Here is a 23,795-nt window from a genome sequence, read left to right as displayed (position 1 = left end):
CAGTGAGAGATAGAGGACAGAGGGAGGGAGACTAAAGGGAGGGAGACATGAACACTGACGTCTTTAGTATTCAAATCGCTGACAAAGAAAAAATAATTCTCATTCACATCAACAATGGAGGTTTTTTTTTCCTTTTCATCATGATATTGAAGTAAACTCATTTAACATGGGATAATATATCTTTGTATTGACATTTTAAAATTATTTTCATATTCATTAACTGCTTTATTGCATCATTCCAAGATTTCTTCGATTGTGATGTAAATGATGAACTTCTGAGATATGAACAAAATGTTTATTATAACGTTGAAAGGAATTTTTTTCTATAATGAAAAAATAATCTTTTTGAATGTACACATCTGAAAATCAGATCTTCTCAAGGGTTCCTCATACATTGATTTACCAAAAAAGATAAAACTTAAGAAGGCAGTTGTTAATATTCAAAACAATGATAATAAATACTTTCTGTGGTCTGATCTTGCTCAGCTACATCTTCCAAAAAGGAATTCTGAAAGAGTCACTCATTATACAAAATATGAAAATACATTAAATGTTAAAGATTTAAAGTTTCCAATGTCATTGTGAGATTTTCCTAAATTTGAGAAAATGAATAATCTATCTGTTAATGTTTCTGCATTAATGGATACAAACAAAGTTCAGATGTTAGAAATTTCAAACAACTATAAAAATGTTGAAACACACATTGAACTTCTCCACTTTACTTCAAAGGAAAAATCACAAAATGATTTCATCAAATATTTATCAAGGTAAACCAAATCACAACAACACAATAGAAAATGTAAAACATATCCTTGTAAAAGATGTCTCAACTCCTTTCATGCAAAAGAACGATTAAATCAACATTTGAAATATTGTAGTAATAATAAATCAACCATAATCAATTTACCAAATGCAGGTCGAAACATATCATACAAAGATTTTCACAAATCTATAAAACATCCGTTTGTGATTTACACTGATTTTGAAAGTATCCTTGAGAAGATAGACACTGTTTCTCCAAATCGAAATGAATCATTCACAAATAAATATCAAAAACATACTCCTTGTGGTTTCTGTTATTATATAAAATCATATGTTGGTGATGAATACAAAAAGTTAGAATTTTACAGAGGAGAAGATGCCTCGGAGGAGTTTGTGAAACCACTGGAAAAGAGACTGTATTCAATTATCTCAGGTCATGCAAAAAACCTATAAACCAATGTCCTTATCAAAAGAAGAGAAAAAACAACAGTAGGAAAAACGAAAAAAGGAACAAAGAAGGAAATTTAGGCAACCATAGGCTGTCTGTCATATTTATGAGGAGAAAATTAGTGAAGGTTTGAAGATTAGAAACCATTGTCATCTCACTGGTAAATATAGAGGTCCAGCTTATCAGAGGAGTTATAATCTCAATTTTAAACTTCCCTCTTTCATTCCAGTATTTCTTCACAACAACACTCACTGTGACACACATCTTTTTATAAATGAATTTAGTAAAACCAGTGGAGACATTTCAGCCATTCAGAACACAAACCAGAATTACATCTCATTCACAAAAACAATCCCTTCATCTCCCATATCTCATATCGGATTTCTTGACACATTCAAGTTTTTGTAGTCCATTATCTGTCTTGGTATCAAATATTAAAAACTTTCCAATTTTCCAATCACATTTCTCAAATCAAGAAGAGATTGATCTCCTTTCACAAAGGGGAATATATCCTTATGATTATATGAACTCATTTGAGAGGTTTAAAGAAACACAACTTCCCTCAAAGATAGTTTCTACAATGAATTAAATAAAAATAAAATAACTGATGAAGATTTCGCACATTCAGAAAATGTTTGGAAGAAGCTTAATAAAAAGAATCTTGGGGAATATCACGATTTGTATCTTAAAACTGATGTTCTTTATTGGCTGATGTATTTGAGACATTCAGAACAGTATGTGAAAATAAAAATTCCGATGGATTAGACCCCGCTCACTATAACACAGCCCCAGGAATGGCTTGGAGTGCCATGTCAAAAATTGCAAAACAACCAATCGGAATTAATCGGTGATATAGATATGCTTTTGATGATAGAGAAAGCTGAAAGAGGTGGAATAACACAAGTCTGTTCAAAGAGATATGCTAAAGCCAACATAAAATAACTTCCCAACTGTAATGTTAAAAAAGATAGTTCTTACTTGATGTATTATGATGCAAACAATTTGCGTGGATGGGCAATGTCTCAATCTTTACCATATGGAAATTTTAGATGGGTTAAGGAGAAAAATTATGAAAAGGTTTTACAGAAAATTGTGATCTCCTCTCAAAAATAATTAGATGAAGCTGAAGTAGGATATTATTTTGAGGTTGATTTAAAATATCCTGATGAACTCCATAAGAAACATAAAGACCTTCCATATGTGCCTGATAATGAAAGTCCGAAGAAGGAATGGCTTAGCGGTTGTCAACAATAATTTCTTACAAAAGGCAAACCAACAGAGAAACTGCTTACCACATTGTAGGACAAAGGAAATTATGTTTTACATCCGAGAAATTTAAGACAATATTTATCTGCTGGGTTATGAGGAAAGAAAATTCATAGGATTTTGAAATTTCAAGTCATTGGATAAAAAACCAAATTGATTTTAACACAGAAAAGAGAACACTTGCGACTAATGATTTTGAGAAGAACTTATATAAGTTAATGAATAATGCTGTATTTGGAAAGACTATGGAAAATGTGAGGAATAGACAAAACATAAGACTTGCTTCATCTTGGAAACGAGCATCCAAATTAATTAATAAACCAAGCTTTCAAAGAGCAGAGTTGCTTTCAGAGAACTTTTATGCTATTCATTTGAACAAATAATGTTTTAGAATGGATAAACCTATCAATATCGGAACATCAATTGTTGCCTTGTCAAAGTTGTTTATGTTTGACTACTTCTACAACAACCTAATGAATATATATATATATATATATATATATATATATATATATATATATATATATATATATATATATATATATATATATGGATGGGATAAATCTACTATATATGGATACAGACAGTTTTATTTAGAAAATCAATGTGGAAGATATTTATATGGATGTCTCACGATGTAGGTATTTATGATTCAAGCAATTATAAATCAGATAACAAACTATTCTCTAAGAAGAATGAAAAGGTTATTGTTCAGTTTAAAATGAGTTGGGTGGAAAGATAATGAGTGAGTTTGTGGGATTGAGAGCAAAGGCTTATGCCTATAAAGAGATTGATAATAAAACTGAAAAGCCTGATAAAAAGTTAAAGGGGGTGAAGAAAAATGTGATGAAAGAAACAATAAATTTAGAAGATTATTACAACTCTTCAGCTATTAAGAAAGAAGAGTATAGAAAAATGAATACAATCACAAGTAATAAACATCATTTTTGTACAGAGGAGGTAAATAAGAAATCATTGGGGGCTTTTGATGAAAAGAGGTTAATTTTAGAAAATGGGATTTACAGCTTCCCATGGATATATATGAAGTGGAAGTATAAAATTGGTGTTGGAGGGGGGGGGGATAATGCGCTACTGCCACCTTATTTTTTACTGGAATAATTGACGGTGATGAGTAATAATGAACAAATATTTGTTGGAGCTATGATGAGTTTTGGTGTCAGTCATGTAAATTTTTGTAAGTGTTTCAGAACCCCTGAAAAGGAGGAGAAAAATCTTGAGGGACTTTGTGGAAGAACAATCTCGAAAGTGGGGTCTAAAGAAGGTAAAGCAAGGGAAATTGGGAGAATTTTGGTGTCAGGTTTTTCTCTTTTCCCGAATTCACTGACATCTACATTTTTGAGGTGCACCACAACCACAGAGTCCTATGACTGTCCCTTCTTTTCTAAAGTTTGCCACATGGCACATACAATATAAAGGGGCCTTTTCCATGCCCGTGACATTTTTCTCAATAATTTATTGGGTGTCTTGGTCAGTGATGAGGCTGACAGGGCACCTGCACAGTTCCTTAAGGGGCTGTCACACCTTGACGTTTTAGACAGCGTATGGCAAGGTCTCAAAATGTATGTAAAACGCTGGCATATGCTGAACTATTGATGTTTTTTTTTAAGTTTTGGGCGTATAATATCGTGTTGGACGTATGCATAACGAATTAGTAATGTACACAGAACGTTTCAATAACATATAGATAACTTATGCCAAGGAATGCTAAGCGTGTTGTCGGCGTTCACAACCTATGCCCAACGATAGTCTAACTTAAGCATAGCGCGGCACCGTATCCCCGACGATCACGTGGCGTAGGCTATTCATAGGCTGCGGCTCGATGATTCAAATCATAACCGCACTAGACATCGAAGTGTGAAGCCGCTGTCACACCTTGACGTTTTAGCCAGTGTATGCCAACGTATGAACATTTGCCTAACCAAGCTGGCACACGTCGAAAATGTTATGGGTAAGTTTTGTATACGTTAAGAGCACGCTATCATACGTCGTAGTACGCTGGCAGACGTCCTGATATGCCGAGTACGTCGAGAAATTTCAAGCATGTTGAAAATTTCTCGACGTACTCGGCGTATGACACACGTTCCGCATATACTGGCCATAAGTTGTAGGCACGTTACGTGATCATTGACACACGTCGACACACGTGACTTGTACGTTACTCATAAGTCGAAACACGTAGAGGTAATGGTTGGCGTCAGTGTTCCAGACTCCCTGGTTTTTATTTTTTTCTTTGGTATGATGGTGATGTTGACACTTCGATTTCTAGTGCGGTTATGATTTAAATCGTTGAGCGCCAGCCTATTAATTATATTATATTAGAACTGCACAAAAATCGAAGTGTCAACCTCACTGTTATACCGAAGAAATAAAGAAAAAAAGAAACAAAAACCAGGGAGTCTGGAACACTGACGCAAACCATTACCTTGACGTGTTTCGACTTATGAGTAACTTACAAGTAACGTGTGTGGACGTGTGTCAACGATCTCGTAACGTGCCTACAACACGTTACTCATAGGTTAGAAATAAGTTTTGGGTATGCTAAACATTACCTCGACGTGTTTCGACTTATGAGTAACTTACAAGTAATGTGTGTCGACGTGTGCCAACGATCGCACAACGTGCCTACAACCTATGGCCAGCATTATGCGGAACGTTTGAGTCATATGCTGGCATATGTCGAAAAATTCAAGCATGGAAAATTTGTCTAACAGCTCAGTGTACTTCGATGAATGCCTGCGTAATACGATGTATGCCAGCATACTTCGACGTATGCCAGCGTACTACGACGTATGCCAGTGTGCTCTTAATGTACACAAACTTTCCCATAAAGTATTCGACGTGTGCCAGCGTTTTAGCCAAATTTTTCATACGTCAGGCATATGAAGGCTAAATCGTCAAGGTATGACATGACCTTGAGCCAAGATAGGCACTGCATTGCTGCTGCCAAAAACAATTTTTGTTGTGTCGAAATTTACATTTTGTATTATCTGCTTGTTTTTGAGATTGTGATTAGCACCTATAAAATAAACTCGGTAAGAATAAATGTACTTTGTGAAATCCATCCATTAAAATGATCGTCATCAGGCCAATGGCCTTACAAATAACAATATTGATCATGATGATGGTGATAAGAGGGCATGGCACGTGAGAGTGTGCAATATCAGTGTGAAGAAGAGACTGCCGATATGCAACTGTATGATGCGGATTGACGCTGTGTTCTATGCTGATCAATAAATCCTCCATCTCTTAAATTGTGACTCAATGTCATCTTGTTACAGTGAACATGAATGAAGTATAAGACAGCTTCAGTGTTGCAAAATTTCTAAAGTTTTTTTAAACGATCTGTGAAATCACAATTTTATTAAAATTGAAGTACAGGATGTACTTAACACTGCATCATGTTCCCTGAACTATCTCGTGAAGAAATTACAACAGTACAATTACAAACATAGTCATAATGCAGTAGCCAGAGCCGAATCGAAAGTTCAGTTTTCACTTTTGGAAATCATGCTGCTGTAATCCTAAAATTATGATTACAGCAGCATGATTTTCTGTAATTCAAATGACATTTGCTGCAGTATTGTGCAGATTACAAGTCAAGTTGAATGCATCAGAGCAGGAAGCCTCATTCATGCAGCTGTCATGTTGTGAAAGCTGATGCTTGAGGCAAGTTTACACCACTACATTAACGGCAAACCAGACTGGGCAATCAGAACTGTAGGGGACGACTACTGTGATGGCATGGACCCACGGCTCCGTAACACCCAATCTGGCCAAATCTCTCCGCTCAACTACCCACTCACGAGAATTTAGACTTGGTGTAAATGAAAATTAATAGCAAGCCTGCCTCGTCCCATTGACCATTAAAGCATGGTGTAATGAGCCCACAGCTTCCTCAACCCAGAGACAATGAAAACGCATAATATAATCCAAAATGGAATTGAGACATCCCACTGTTGTACAAACCCCATCTTAATGAAACAAGCATATGCATTGTTATGTTTGATTGATTCACATGTGGGCAATTCACAATTGTAATAAGGTGTCTTAAGACATTTAGATACAGTGTCTTCATAAATAATATATCACATACAGACTTACCATCGACTGCAATGTTTTCCACTGGTTTATTGTATACATGAGACAAGTAACCCAGGCCGGAGAAGATGACAAATCCTGAGAAAATGCTCGTGATGGTGTTAACCAAAACAACAATCAGCACATTCCTGCAGAATAATTAATAATGATTGTTCAAGCATGATGTATTTTACCAAACTGAAGCATTTCTGTTCAATTTCTACCTTATTTCAAGTCAGACATGTCTGTGATGTGCATGATATTATATTAGACAACTTAAGAAAGTTTGTGAAAAATATATAGTTTACCTGAAAAGGAACTCGTTAAAGTCGTTGTAACTGGAAAATGATATAATCACACCAGCACCAATTCCAAGAGAGGATAAAATTTGAACTGCTGCCTCTATCCAAACCTGCACAATGATAAATAAAACCATGATTAAAGCCAAACAAGCAATCTGAAGTTGTAAACTATACATATTGAATGGTTATAGACAAACGCCATTACTCTTGAAGAGACAAAGTGAGAAACAATCTGACAATGGATTTCTGGAGAGTTTCTGCTCAGCAGACTGTAACGAAGTCACTCTCTGCTCATCTGGAATTGATTAGATGCTGGTCTGATAAATTAAACATGTCCTTCAATCGTGGAAAATCTCACTGTCACTCTGTCCCTCTGGAAGAATTGTCAAACGAACACTCCTATTTATTATTTCTTTGATCAGCCACTGGAAGAGATTGAACTTCTTGACCATACCATTATTAATGACCTCTGCTGGGCCAACCACATGGCAAAGCTCGCCTCATAAGTCAAAGGCAAACTGGGTATTCTCAAAAGGTCTTCGTCTTTCCTTGGAAAATCAGAACTACTCATAATATACAAGACCTTTGTTCATAGTTAAATGGATTTATGCTCTCCTCTATGGGCTGGTGCTCCAGAGCTATATCTGTCTATCCTGGATTCTGTGGAATGTAAAATTCACAAAATTATTGAAAGAGATTGCCAAAGACCTTTCCCACAACATCAAGAAAAGCAAGGCATCACTAGTTATGACAGTTTTTAAAGTTCCAATTCTCTTGCACCTGTTCCTTGGATGTCATTTTTCCAGCTTGGTTCTTCGATGTTATTCAGACCTCATCTATTTTGTTTGGTGAAACAACGTCCTTTCAACAACTTTGTGAAGTTTGCCTCTCTTACTGGTCATGGATAGCTATGGACAGATTTCGATTTTTATCCATGATGGCACACTTCCAGTTGAGTTAATGCCTTCTGTTTATGCTGCATGTTCACAATCTACTGCTTGTTAGATTTGGCATGAATCCAGGTACTATTTGCATCGTGTAGTGCACATCTGACATCAGAATTTGCCTTTGTAAACTTCCTGCAATCAGGTTCCTGGCTTGAGCAAAGCTCCCGCTCACACACTCCCTCCCAAATATATCAATAAATGTAGTCACTTGCACATATCTTTCAGGAAAGAGGTGGAAAAACAGGTTATATTGCATCATACCACACAGAAGCATCTTGGAGAACACTGAAGCTGAGGTAACTCCCCCCATGCCCTACAGCGACAAACCGACTTAATTTTGAAGAGCTCGTTTTTGTCGGAACCTTCTCCAAAGGTGTTTTCATAAATAATGTGAATGTTTCATCAATTTGTGTTTGACTCACTTGAAGAAAGATCGCATTTGTCACTTGTATAATATTTGACATATATGAATAATGACATCATACCTTGAGTGCAAAATCGATTTCTATATTTTGAAAAGATGACCTATCACCAGTCATTCAAAGTTGTTTTTTATCTGGCTGTGACAAGCCTTGAGCTCCATGTTTTCCCATATTCAACTACTGCTCTCCATGAAGCAGGACCCAAAAACTGAATTGCGTCCTGTGTCGACACACACCTTTTGTGAAAAAACATTGCCCTTGGACTTTCCCCAAACAACTAAAAACATTCTTGTTTTACAAAAAACCTTATTCTCTCATTTCTGTAAAAAATGTAAGAATCACCTCCACATTCAAGAGTTTCAACCATCGCGGTACAATAAAGTAAGAGATTCCTTCCCAGGCTCCTGGCAGGAGGCACTTGTTGATGAGGAGGACAAGTAGAAGGCAGTTTGGGAAGAGTGCAGTGAAATATACCACCTAGGATGCACAAAGTCGATATGCCATGAAGTAAAACTGCAGCAAAACACTTGATAAAAGCATAACCAAGGAACATTGATTCAGGAGGCGGCCATTTGGCCCATAATGTGTTCACAAGACGTCATTGATTTGCATAATTTCATAAGAGGGGACAAGGAAGGTGGAGAAGGCAGAGGGATATCAGCAGGGTGATGCATGTATGTATGTATATATGTATTTATGTTCACACACACATATATATATATATATATATATATATATATATATATATATATATATATATATATATATATATATCTTCTTCTTCTTCTTTCGGCTGCTCCCGTTAGGGGTCGCCACAGCGGATCATCCATTTATGATCCGCATAGTGATTTGGCACATGTTTTATGCCGGATGCCCTTCCTGACGCAACCCTGGTCGCCTCTTATGACACAGGGATATGGTACACCTATTTTAACCGGGGTATACACCGGCCCAGTATACTGGTACTCATTTCGCCGACCTCGGAAGGATGACAGGCTGAGTCAACCCCCTGGTGTATTAATTCAGTGGCTCAACGGGGCTTGAAACTCAGGACCTCTTGGATCCCAAGCCGCTGCCCTAACCAGTGCGCCAACACCAGGCTATATTATATAGTTGAAAGTGTGTCTGTCTGTTTGTCTGTGTGTGTGTTTCTCTGTGACCTATGCACGCAAAAAGTACTGGACTGATCCTCACCAAACTTCGCATGCTGACAGAGCATGTACCCGGGAGTGTCCCGATGTTAAAGAATTGTACTTCCGACTTCCGCTTTCCGAATTATGACGTCATCACCTGATTTCGTCACGTTAATTTTTCAAGTTCAGCCGATTGACATGGGGCCAACACCATTTGCAATAGAATGAAAAAATAATGCTACAGTCAGTTGAAGACAATGACTTCCGACTTCCCGCTTTCCGAATTATGACGTCATCACCTGATTGCGTAACGTTAATTTTTCAAGTTCAGCCGATTGACATGGGACCAACGGAATTTGCTAGAGAATAAGAATTGATTAAGTCGCAAATGATGACATGAAACCAGCCTCACATTATTGAGGCATTATGGTTTTTTATCTGATACGACAATAAATCTTTGCATTTTTGAACTCGAGTCTTCTGCATATAAAACATGGCAGGGAAATTATTTATATTATAGTGGTGATGAAAAAAAAAAATAATGCTGGTAGCCTCTACAATTTTACAATTAACTGTGACATATACTCCTTCAGACCCGCCGTCATCCACGGGATTCGTGTGCGGAGCACGGGTATCCCTGTTTGTATATATATATATATATATATATATATATATATATATATATATATATATTTATATATATATGTATATATATGTATATATGTATATGTATGTATATTTATGTATATATATATATACATAAATATATACATAAATATATACATAAATATATATATACTTTTAAAAATCTCATTTTGCCATTGATGCTCGTTTTCCATCAACCATTCTTTTTTTCCAACTTCAGTGCCAACTCACCCCCCTCACCCCTCACTCTCACTCTCAAAGCAACCATCCTCTTCTCCCTCCAAGCCTCCCTCTCACCTCTTTCAAAAATTCCCCCTCACCTTTCTCCCACCTTTCATCCCCTCACTCTTCCTTCTCTAGTTGCCCCCCTCTCATCCACCAACCTGCCTCCCTCCACTGCCCCTCTCACCTCCATCTCTTCACTCCACCTCCCCAAATCCTCAACTGCCATCTTCCTTGTCTCTTGTCCCCCTCTCTCACAGCACCACAGAGCCTTTTCTCCTCCTCATTCGGCCCCCTCCCCTCGCTATTCTGCAATACCCCACACTCCTTCAGCAACCCTCCTTACCTCCCCCCCTCGTCCCTCGTTCGACCCTCCCCCCCCCCCTCCACCTCCTGCACCAAAAGCCTCCTCCCCTACCTCTTCATTAAAACTGTGGACCTCAAATATCAGGGGCCTTCGCTCAAACCTTTCAGATCTTTTCCATGCAGGTTGCCACTGACAAACCAGACATTATCTGCCTAACAGAAACTTTCCTCTCCCAAGACGTGTCTGACTCCCAAGTATCTCTCCCTGGTTACTCCCTCTTACGGTATGACAGACCTGAGCCTCGTCCTGGTGGAGGTGTTGCTCTCTTCATCAAAGACTCTATTCCTCACTCTCCCTGCACTGCTCTCACTCCCCCACACCCCAGGAATACCTCTGGCTTCGGCTTCCCCTCCCTCCCACCTCATGTTTATATGTGTACTGTACCGTCCACCGAACAGTGATGACTCCATCTACACCTCACTCTCCGAAAACATGGACCATCTTCTATCTTCTCATCCAAACTCTCTCTTCCTCTTATGTGGCGACTTCAATTGTCATCACGCCAGTTGGCTAGGTGTGGGTACCTCTCTCACCTGCCATGGGACATCAGCAAAAGCTTTCTGTGACTCATTGGGACTGACTCAATCGGTCAACTTCCCGACCCGGATCTCAACCAATGGTACTCCATCTCTTCTGGATCTGATTTTGACAAATTTCCCTGACAATATCTGCTGCTCTTCCTTCGCTCCAATTGGTTCTTCTGACCACGTCGTTATTAAAGTGGACATCTCTCTGGCTGTTATCAGAGAACCACCTCACCGCCGTCGAGTCTGGCATTTCACTCAAGCCGACTGGCAGGGTCTCCGAGCAGCCATCAAACTTACAGACTAGTCTCCTATCACTACTTTCTCAAACATCAACTCATCCTGGGAATTCTTTCAAAGAAACTTGCTCTCCCTCATGCACAGATTTATCCCCTCTCGTGTTCAGTTGTCTTACCCTTCCTCCCGCCCTTGGTTTACTGAAGCTTGTGGCGAGGCAGTTGTCCTGAAACAACTTGCCTTTGCCTCATGGAAAGCAAACCCAACTGAGGGCAATCTCAGTTCTTTCCACAAAGCTCGGAACAAGTGTGTAGCTACCCTCAGGAGAGCCAGAAAACAACATCTTTCTCATCTCAAGTCTGAACTCTCAACCCTCTCTCCCTCCTCAAAATCCTGGTGGCGTGTAATCAAATCTGTTTCTGGTGTATGTTCCCCTCCATCCCCTCCCTTACCTCAAATGGCCGCACTGCTGATTCCACACGTGATAAAGCTGAATGTCTAAACTCGGTGTTTGCAGCTAAATCTTGTGTCCCAAACCCATCACTATCTCTACCCACTTTACCCAGTCGCACCCAACTGTCCCTGGACTCTGTATCCTTTTCTCCTGACAAGGTGGAGAGCTTGCTTTCAAACCTCGAGTCAGATTCTGCAACCGGTCCAGACGGCATCAGCCCACGTGTCCTCAAAGCCTGCTCTTCTGCTCTTGCTCACCCTCTCTCTGTTCTATTCACCCTCTATTTTCCCAAGGTCATCTGCCATCTGCTTGGAAATCTGCTAACATCACTGCCCTGCATAAAAAAGGTGCAAAAACAGATCCCTGTAACTATAGACCAATCAGCCTTCTCCCAATCATCAGCAAGGTTATGGAATCCATCATCGCTTCAGACATGAAATCCTTCCTCTTCTCCAATGGCTTGATTTCCAATCATCAATTTGGTTTCAGACCAGGTCACTCTAACCTAGATATGCTGCTACTGCTCTCCCATCAATGGATGGAGGTCCTCAATGCCAGACAGGAAATCCGAGCCGTATCCCTGGACATATCACGTGCTTTGACACAGTCTGGCACCCTGCCCTACTCACCAAACTCTCTGCCCATGGTATTCAAGCCCATCTCCACTCATGGCTCGCAGACTTCCTCTCCTGTCGCAGTCAACGTGTGGCCCTAAATGGAGTTCTTTCATCCCCTCTTCCTGTGCAGGCTGGAGTTCCTCAAGGTAGCATTCTGGGCCCTGTTCTTTTTCTGGTTTTCATCAATGATCTCTCGGACTCTCTGGAAAATCCTCTATTTCTCTTTGCCGATGACTCAACTCTCTGCCGTATTGCCATCTGTCATCCCTCAGACCGGCAAGCAGCAGCTTCTTCGCTCACTGCAGATCTGGATAAAATCACAAACTGGTCCAACACGTGGAACATGTCTTTCAATCCAGACAAATCTCACACTCTCACTATGTCTCTTCGAAAGGACCGTTTACAAAACCCCCCCATCCACTTTCTCAACAATCCTCTGGAAGAAGTCTTTTCTTTCAAGCTTCTGGGTCTCACTATCTGCCATGACCTTTCCTTGGGAAAGTCACATTTCCAACCTTGCCTCAAAAGCCAGTCGCCGACTGGGAATCCTCCGTCGTGCAAAGTCCTTCCTCGGCCCTCTTGAGCTCCTGACCACTTACAAAGCTTTTGTCCGTAGCCTGATGGAGTACTGCTCTCCCCTCTGGGCTGGTGCTCCTGCCTCCCACCTTTCTCGACTTCACGCTGTCGAAACCAGGGCTTTTAAGATCATTGGCATCTCCCGCAATGAAGCTGAGTCTTTGGGCCTCTCACTCAATCACCGCAGGTTGGTCGGTGGTCTTTCTGTCTTCTACCGACTCCTCTCCAGCCTTGCCCCCCCCTGCTCTCTCTGCGATTTGTCCCAACCACATTTCCACAGGGCGCTCAAGGTCCGCCAACAACCCCCTTCTGGTAAAACTACCAAAATCACGAATCACTGCTCATCTTCACTCTTTCATTCCTCTTTTTCCCGCCTTTGGAATAAACTTCCTCACTCTATTCTTTCCCATTCTTCCCTTCAGGCTTTCAAAACAGCTGTTCACCACCACCTCTTATCTTCCCCCATCCAAATCCTCGATCTTTTCTACCCCCGATAATCCACCCAAGCCCACTTCCTTCAATTCTCCTGCTTTCCTTCCTGAAAGTCCCTTTAATGTCCATCTTCCCCTCGCCATGTTCCCCGTCCCATCCCCATCCCTCTCCCTTCCACAGTTCACCTGTGTCTGTTCCCCAATGTTTTGTCCCTTCCACTCCCGCCCCTCTTGTCTCATGCCTCCTTGCTGTGAGTTGTGTGTTAGCTCTCATACGAGCCTCGACCAAGGTATAAAAAAAAAAAAAAAAAAAAAAAAAAAAAAATAATGTGTATATATATATATATATATATATATATATATATATATATATATATATATGTATATGTATATATATATATATATATATATGTATATATATATATATATGTATATGTATGTATATTTATGTATATATATATATATATATATATATATGTATATGTATGTATATTTATGTATATATATATATATATATATATATATATATATATATATATATATATATATATATATATATATATATATATATATATATATACATAAATATATAGATAAGTATATATGTGTATATATATATATATATATATATATATATATATATATATATATATATATATATATATATATATATATATATATATATATATATATATACATAAATATATAGATAAGTATATATGTGTATATATATATATATATATATATATATATATATATATATATATATATATATATATATATATATATATATATATATATATGGGTTGTGAGATGGAGTATAAAGAAAATTTCTGGAGTGAGTTAGATGAAGTGGTGGGGAATGTATCCAAGGACGAAAGAGCGGTGATTGGAGCAGATTTAAATGGGCATGTTGGGGAAGGGAATAAAGAGGATGAGGAGGTGATGGGAAGGTAAGATCTCAACGAGAGGAAATGTGGAAGGGCAAATGGTGGTAGATTTTGCAAAAAGAATGGAAATGGCAGTGGTAAATATGTATTTCAAGAAGAATGATGAATACAGGGTGATGTTCAAGAATGGAAGAAAGTGCACACAGGTGGATTACATTTTAAGCAGGAGATGCAACCTGAAAGAGATTAGACTGTAAGGTGGTCGCAGGGGAGAGTGTAGCTCGACAGCATCCATTGGTGGTCTGTAGGATGATTTTGGAGGTAAGGTTGAGGAAGAGAGTTTGGGCTGAACCAAGGACCAGATGGTGGAAGCTGAAGGAGTAAGACTGTTGCGTGGAATTTTGGGATGAGGTGAGACAGGTGTTGGATGGTGGTAAAGAGAGGTGGAATGATTGGGCAACTACAGCAGAAGTGGTGAGGGAGATAGCTAGGAAGGTACTTGGTGTGACATCTGGACACCGGAAGGAAGATAAGGACACTTGGTGCTGGAACGAGGAAGTACAGGAAAGTATAAGTAAGAAGGGGTTGGCGAAAAAGAAGTAGGATAGCCAGAGAGATGAAGAAAGTAGGCAGGAGTACAAGGAGTGGCGGTGCAAGGCGAAGATAGAGGTGGCAAAGGCTCAGGAAAAGGGAGGTGGCGAGCTGTATGAGAAGTTGCATACAAAAGAAGGGGAAAAGGATTTGTACTGATTGGCAAGACACTGGGATCGAGATGGGAAGGATGTGTTGCAGGTTAGGGTGATAAAGGACACAAATGGGAATGTGCTGATGAGCGAGGAGAGTGTGTTGAGAAGGTGGATGGAGTACTTTGAGGAGCTGATGAATGAAGAAAATGAGAGAGAGAAGGTTGGAAGAGGTGGAGATAGTGAATCAGGAAGTGGGGTGGATCAGTAAGGATGAAGTGAGGACTGCTATGAATAGGATGAAGAGTGGAAAGGCGGTTGGCCCAAATGACATTCCAGTGGAGGCATGGAAGTGCTTCGGAGAGATGGCAGTGGGGTTTTTGACCAGATTATTTAATAAAATCTTGGAAAGTGAGTGGATGCCTGAGGAGTGGAGATGAAGTGTACTGGTTCCGATTTTCAAGAACAAGGGTGATGTGCAGAGCTGTGGTAATTACAGAAGGATAAAGTTGTGAAGCCACACCATGAAGTTGTGGGAAAGAGTAGTGGAAGCAAGGTTGAGAGGAGAGGTGATGATTTGTGAGCAGCAATATGGGTTTATGCCAGGAAAGAGCACCACTGATGCGATGTTTGCTTTGAGAATGTTGATGGAGAAGTAGAGGGATGCCAGAAGGAGTTACATCGTGTGTTTCTGGATTTAGAGAAAGATTATGATAGGGTGCCAAGAGAGGAGTTGTGGTATTGTATGAGGAGGTTGGGAGTGGTAGAGAAGTATGTGAGGATGGTGCAGGATATGTATGAGGACAGTATGACAGCGGTGAGGTGTGCGGTCGGAATGACGGACCGGTTTGAGGTAAAAGTGGGATTGCACCAAGGATCGACTCTGAGCCCTTTCCTGTTTGCAATGGTGATGGACAAGTTGACGGACGAGATCAGACTGGAGTCTCCATGGACTATGATGTTCGCGGATGACATAATGATCTGTAGGGAGAGTAGGGAGCAGGCTGAGGTGAGCCTAAAGAGGTGGAGGTATCCACTGGAGAGAAGGGGAATGATAGTCAGTAGGAGTAAGACGGAGTACATTTGTGTAAATGAGAGAGAGGGTGGTGGTATGGTGCGTTGCAAGAAGTTGAGGTGAGGAAGTGGATGGGTTTAAATACTTGGGATTAACTGTCCAAAGTAACGGAGAGTGTGGTAGAGAAGTGAAAAAGAGAGTGCAGGCAGGATGGAGTGGATGGAGAAGAGTTGCAGGAGTGATTTGTGACTGAAGGGTAGCTGCAAGAGTCAAGGGGAAAGTATATAAGACGGTAGTGAGACCAGCTATGTTGTATGGTTTGGAGTTGGTGGCGCTGACAAAAAGACAGGAAGCAGAGCTGGAGGTGGCAGAGTTAAAGATGCTGCGATTCTCGTTGGGAGTGACGAGGATGGACAGGATAAGGAATGAGTATATTAGAGGGACAGCGCAAGTAGGACGGTTTGGAGACAAAGTGAGAGAGGCAAGATTAAGATGGTTTGGACATTTGCACAGGAGGGAAGCGGAGTATATCGGGAGAAGGATACTGAGGATGGAGCTGCCAGGCAGGATAATAAGGGGAAGGCCAAAGAAGAGGTTCATGGATACAGTGAGGGTGGACATGCGGGTGATTGGAGTGTCAATGGAAGATGTGGAGGATAGACCGAAACAGAGACATATGATCCGCTGTTGCGACCCCTAATGTGACAGCCGAAAGAAGAAGATACATATATATATATATATATATATATATATATATATATATATATATATATATATATATATATATACATACATACATATACATATATGTATACATATACATATATGTATACATATACATATACATATATGTATACATATATATATATATATATATATATATATATATATATATATATATATATATATATATATATATCTGAATGTATATATCCTGGTGATCACGCTTCCCTTTCCAGAGAGGGACAACAAGGCCCCTCTTCCAGTCAATTGGGATGATGCCTGTGTTCCAGGCAGAACACAGAACTGCATGAAACGACACGAGTGCAACACTTCCACCAGCCTTGATAAGTTCAGCATGGATGCCACAGATCCCAGGAGATTTACACCATTTAAATCGGTTCACTGCAGTCTGTTTTTCCACAAAATAACACAGATTCCAGTTTATTGGAGGGTCAGTAATAGGGATAGTAACACCCTTGACATCCAACTCGAAAGATGGTGGATCAACCTGTACAGCCACTCAAAGTAACCGGCCCAGTGAGCCTTCACTTCAGACTCCTCTGTCAAGCGCCCATCACCCTCTGCTATAACTGCAGTACATCGAGGGACAGGCTTGGAGGAATGCAATGCGATAATTCCCCTGCAAGCACGACGAGAATCACTTGACCACATGTGATTCTCCAACCCCTCCTCCTTGTCCTCCTTGTCCACACAGGCCCCCTTGTCCACCCTTAGCACACGTATATTTGGTGGTGCTAGCTTCAAAACTGAGGAAGTAGTTCAGGAAAGGGCAGTGAATATTGCTTCATAAAATAGTAGCAGAGCCTCCCTGTCCCTTCACTGACAGACTAATTCGTCATCCTGTTAGCCAAATTTACCCTTGCATCGAGTGCTTTAACCCCTCCACACACCCATCCCTTTCCTCATGTCCCACTCCCCATCCTCTCATTTGTCCCCCTGTTCATCGTGATGTCCCTTCCTGCTACAAATATTTTCTTTACGACAGTTCTGTGATTTTTCCCGGTGTATCGACTTTGATGTTCATCCGCACGTGAAATTACCGTGCTTCTCCATTGATTCGGGTTGCTCAACAGCATTTAATATTATTCTTTTTTTCATTTATGTATATTTTCATAAATGTATGCTTTCCATTGCTTCTGTGATTTTTTCCTGGAATATTTGCTTCGATATCCGCCGACACTCAAAATTACTGTGCTTCCCCATTGTCTCGGGTAGCATACCTGTATTTATTTTATTCGTTTATTTATTTTCATTTATAGATGCTTTGAATGGTTCTGTGCTTTTTCCGGGTGTATCCACTTCGATGTTTGTCGGCACACAAAATTACCGTGCTTCCCATTGTTTCAGGTCGCTCACCTGCATTTTTTTAAAATATTTTCATTCACATTCTCTCTCTGAGGGTTCTCTGATTTTTTTTCTGGTGCTTCAGCTTCGGTGCCCCTCGGCTCACAAAACTTCAGCATTATCTGTCACCCAGAATGTATCAAACATTAATATCAGTCAGTCAGTCTTTGGTCATAAAGAGCTTAATACAGGGAAGCCCGAAAGTTACTTTACCCCTGATACATTTCTTTCACTTCCCTCCATCCCTTCCCCTCTGCCCTCGCCCCTCGCCCGCTATGGTATGCGGAAACATTGACTTAGAAGAATGATGGAGCATATACAGAAACAATGACAAATTAATTATTGTAAGTACTGCACAATAAAACCTGTATATGAAAATTGTTCAAGAACAATGCTTCGCTGGAAAGGGGTAAATTGACTTTCAGGCCACCCTGTATATTAGATAGATGCACAATTCATATGTGAGTGCAGTATGCTAATAAAGAATGTGAGCAAAATATGAGTAGAAAGTATAGTGGGTTTGCTTACATATTGGAAGCAATAATGGACAGTGCTTTCCCCATTGTCTCAGGTTGCTCACCTGCATTCATTTTTTTTCATTTATTTATATTTTTATTTACGGGAGTAGGGTGAATACACTGCTTCGGGCTCACTTTTCTCCATGTAAATGAATGGGGGATTTTTAGCAATTCATTTTTTTCCCCTAAAAAGTAACCCCCCTTTTTATCCCAAGGTATATTTATTTGTCTCCCCTTTTAACCGAGGGACACTTTTTTTTCAAATAACCAATGCAATAAGATAAAGATTTGTTCAAGTAGTAAAGTAGTAATGTGATTTGTTAAAGGTGTTTCTAAAGAATTATCTTATACATGTAAGCCTTGGGACACTCTTTTTCAAATAACCAATGCATATTCTTTAGCTCACTCATTGAACTTATAAAGATTTGTTCATTCTCAAATTCCTTCAATAGTTTAATTTTCTTTGCACAATAATCCCCATCTAAAATATTTAAAAACAAAACATTTGAATCTTTATATTTTTTAAGATACCCCTTTTGTGCCATGATGAAATGATAAACTTCTCTTAATGCTCTTGTTTGACCACCTCCTGAGCCACATATCAATTTGAGATTATAGTAAATTGTTTTTTCATTGTTCAATTGATAACCATCAAAGTTTTCAGTCCATTCAATGACATTCATTTTTTTCTTTACATCCTCTAACTTACTACTTTTTAAATAGATTCGCTTATTTGTTTTATTTACCTTTGTTTTAGTTATTTTTTCAATAAGACTTATTAGATATTTTTCACATTCATTATGCTTTCCATTTCTTTACCAAGACTGAGATTTTTCTCCACTCTTTAGTTTGATTAATGCTTGGTTTGACCATTTACATATTGTGAAAAAACGTGGCGGTCGCCCTTAAAAACTCTAACCCATCTTCCCATCATTAAAACACAATCTATTCTATACACTCTATCATACAATATCCTAATGGAACACAATCTATTCCATTATATAAAATAAATATCTTCTCATCAAAGGCTCCTAATGCCTTTTTATTTATTCTTCACAATATATGTTATGTTTATAACTTCTTATTGTATTCATTTTCCTCTATTCTTCTTTCTTATTCATCAAACAATTATAATAATTTCTAGAAGTTATTGATTTCTTTATGACTGATTTCTTTCTTCCCTTTAACCTCTTATCAATCTGATCATCAGACTTATAAGCATATGCCTTTGCTCTCAATCCAATAAACTCACTAATTACTTTTCCACCCAACTCAATCTTAAACTTACCAATAACCTTTTCATTCTTTTTGGAAAATAACTCACTCTTATTACAAAAATTACTTGTATCATATACTCCAATATTTTTCTTCATATCTCCATAAACATCATCAGTTTTTATATCTAGGACAAAACTATCAGTGTCCATATACAACCATGAAACATTTTCACCATACTCTTTCTTTAAGCGATTATACAAATAATCATACATCAATATCTTTGATAAATCAAGAACTGCTGTTCCAATATAAATTGGTTTATCATTACAATACTTTCCTTTTCCATATGAATAGCAGAAAAGTTCTCTGAAAAAACCTCTTCTCTCTTAAAACTTGGTTTATTTCTCAATCTCAAAGCTTCTTTCCAAGATGTTGCAAATCTAATGTTTTGACTGTTTCTATCATTCTCCATTGTCTTTCCAAAGACAGCATTATTCATCAATTTATAGAATTCCCCTTCAAATTTTACCTTTATATTTGTTCTCATATCTGTATTGAATTTAATATACTTTTTCATCCAAGGACTTTGTTTCAATTTTAAAACTCTATGAATTTTAGCTACTCTCAATCCTTCTCTCAAAAACTGTTTCAAGCTTCTCTGATGCAAAATATATCCCTCTTTATCATAGAATATTGTTAATACCTTTTCTGTTGATTTGTCTTTAATATTAAAACTTTTATGATAATCACATAACCATTCTTTCTTTGGGGTTTCTTTCTCACATGCAAAAGGAAGGTCTTTATGTACGGGGTACGTCACTCGGGTACGGGTACGTCAAATCACTTTATCACTCGGGTACGTCAAATCAACTTCAAAATAACAACCTTCTTCTTCCTCATTCAATTCCTCTTGAGAAGAAATAACAATATTCATCAAAGCCTTTTCAGAATCCTTTTCTTCCACCCACTCTAATTTATCATAAGGCAGAGATTGAGACATTGCCCATCCATATAAATTATTAGCATCAAAATACATCAAATAATTTCTATCTTTTTCACTATCATAATTTGGAAGATATTTATTATTTGCTTTAGCATATCTTTTTGAACATACTTGTGATATTCCACCTCTCTTAGACTTCTCAATCATCAAAAGAATCTCTACATCACTGATTAAATCTATATCTTGTTTTGTCATTTTCAACATTGCACTCCAAGCTAAACCAGGAGCTGTGAATTTTCTTTTTACTTTGAATTTGGAGTTTCTCTTTACTTTGAATTTCATTCCTTGTTTGAATTTCCTCTCGAGTTAGAATTCCCTCTTTAATCAGAAGTTCCTCTTTAGTTAGAATTTCATTCATTGTTTGAATTTTCTTTATAATTCGAATTTGATCTTCAGTTAGAATTTCTTCATTAATTTGTTCATAAATTAGAATTTCTTCTTTACCTTGAATTCTCTCTTTAATCTGAATTTCCTCTTTAGTTCGAATTTCCTCTTTTGGAAAGAATGAATTAAGATTTGGAAAAGACCCATGGAGCTGAGATTTGATGCGAGGTAGGCTCGTGGTGTTCCCATAAACTTATAAGAATCGAGAAACCGAATACGAATTAAAGGTTTTGTGAATATCATTTTTGAAAATGAAATATACTTTTGACTTGTGTTTGTTATGGCAGAAATATTCCCTGGTGTTTTTAAAAGTTCATTTATAAATAGATGTTTATAAATAGATGCTGTTGTGAAGAAAGACTGGAATAAAAGAAGGAAATTTATAATTAAGATTACAAGAGGAATGAGCAGGACCTCTATATTTACCAGTAAGTTGACAATGATCCCTAACTTTAGACTCCTCAATTTCCTCCTCACAAATATGACAGATAATGTTCTTTCTAAATTCTAATTTTTCTTCTTCCGTTAATTTCATCAGTTCATTTGTTTCTTTCATTAATTTAGTTTGTCTTATACAATCCTTTTCTAATCGTTTTACAAACTCTTGTGAAGCTTTTTTCCACAATAATGTTCAAGTTTATTATACTTTTCTCCAACAGATGATTTGATATAATTACAGAAACCACAAGGAATATGTTTTTGATATTTATTTGTATATGATTCTTTTGGATAAGGAGAAGTAGGATTTATCTTTTTTAGGATACATTCAAAATCAGCATGTATCACAAATGGTTGCATGCTAGATTTATTATAATCTTCAAAATAAATGTTTTTACCAGGTTTAGGCATTGTAATTACAGCTGATATAAGATTACTACAATATTTTGAATGTTGTTCTTATCGTTCTTTTGTATGAAATAAATTAAGACATCGCATCCAAGGATATATTTTGTTTGCTGTTCCGAATACAGAGAAGAGATTAATCTTGATAAATTATTGATGTATGTATAATGTGAATTCTTTCCAACAGTAAAATATAAAAGATCAATGTGTGTTTCTTCATTTTTAGAGTTGTTTGAAATTTTTAATATTTGAACTTTGTTTGTATCCGTTAATCCACACACATTAATAGAAAGATTATTCTTTTTCTCAAATTTAGGAATATCTGTTATTGGCATTGGGAATTTAAAATCTTTAATGTCCAACGTATTCTCATACTTCTTGTATTGTTTTACTCCTTCTGAATTACAATTTGGTGGATGTAAGTGGGCAAGAACAGACCAGAGAAAACATTTATTCTCACTGTTCTTCATATGAACAACTGCCTTCTTTAGTTTTATTTTTTTTTAGTAATTCAATATAAGAAGAAGCTTAAAGAGGGTTGATATAATATAAGAGGGTTTGATTTTAGCATGTGTATAACTAAAAAGATGATTTTTTTTTAATATGAAATCAACTTCCTACCACTGTATTATCAACATCCTCCTCTTGCCATGATAGTTCTTCACAAAACCCACTCTTCAAAAAATCTTGAAATTATGTTATAAAATGAAGATCTGTTCTCATATAAGGAGTTTGTTCTTCATCTTGTCTTTTCTCTTTCATTTTCACTCCAATAAAAAACTTTAAAGTTTTAATTTCTTTTAATTTCTTTCTAATAACTTTTTCAACATCTGGTTTCACAATTTCAATTGATTCAGCTATTGTTGATGGACCGGGTTCTCCAAATTGAAAAATCCTTATTTTTATATGCCATTTAAATGCCCCATCAGTGTTTTCAATACAATAGTCTCCCTTTACCTTAAACTCATTTTTCTTGTGTTTTTGTGATTGAAGATGTCAATTAGAACTACTCTTCAAAACATCCTTTGAGCAGATATCACAATGTTTTCTTTCTAACTCAAGAGGAGATATTTGATGAAATATATTAAATGTTTGTTTGTTGGTTTGAAGGTGTTTGTTATAATATTTATATTCGTGTTTACAAACATCGCAGTACGTTGTATTCACCATATTTATATAATAAAACTTTCCTGAAACTAAAATTTTCTTGATGAAAATTTCGTTTAATTTATTGGTGAATCTGTGCTTAAAACCATTTTATCCTCCAACTTTTTTCACTTAATCAATACAATGTTTCAAGACACAAAAGACAAGTTTCAATCAATCTCTTCATTTGTAAAAGATACTGAGAAATATATCATGGATGTAAAATTGAACAAAGATAAATATAACTATTTGATAAAAACAATTATGGTGGATAAGATGAGTTCTTCAATTTCCTTCAGTGGATGGGCTTTTAGGATACCTGGAAGAACATCAATTAAAGTATCTCTAACAAAAGTTTCTCCTCTCCTTCTGGTAATATATTCAAAATTAGAAAAAGCAATGAAACAAGAAAAAGTATCAAAAACAAAAACCTTATGGATGAAGCTTTAGAAAGAAAAGATGAGACCATCTGTAATATGCAAGGAGAAATTTGCAATTTTTTCAACAATCCGAAAGATGTAAATCCTGATGAAATAAAGGATGTTAATATATCAGG

General features: G+C 37.6%; 1 protein-coding gene across 1 annotated transcript in view; it reads right to left on the bottom strand.

Moving 5' to 3' along the window:
• LOC147011059 (sodium-dependent proline transporter-like) overlaps positions 1-23,795 on the bottom strand; it is a 162,100-nt gene that overhangs the window by 106,346 nt on the left and 31,959 nt on the right. The window contains exons 5-7 of the mRNA XM_085860584.1: positions 8,588-8,722; positions 6,883-6,986; positions 6,599-6,723 (exon numbers count right to left, since the gene is read on the bottom strand). Of these exons, the coding sequence (XP_085716710.1) occupies positions 6,599-6,723; positions 6,883-6,986; positions 8,588-8,722 (364 nt within the window). The remainder of the gene's footprint in view (positions 1-6,598; positions 6,724-6,882; positions 6,987-8,587; positions 8,723-23,795) is intronic.

Source organism: Eptatretus burgeri, chromosome 16 (genome assembly GCF_056783735.1).
Source record: "Eptatretus burgeri isolate ZD-2024b chromosome 16, Ebu_testis_v1, whole genome shotgun sequence".
Lineage (NCBI taxonomy): Eukaryota > Metazoa > Chordata > Myxini > Myxiniformes > Myxinidae > Eptatretus > Eptatretus burgeri.
The sequence above is the reverse complement of the archived record's forward strand: the minus strand, read 5'-3'. Positions and strand labels throughout refer to the sequence as shown.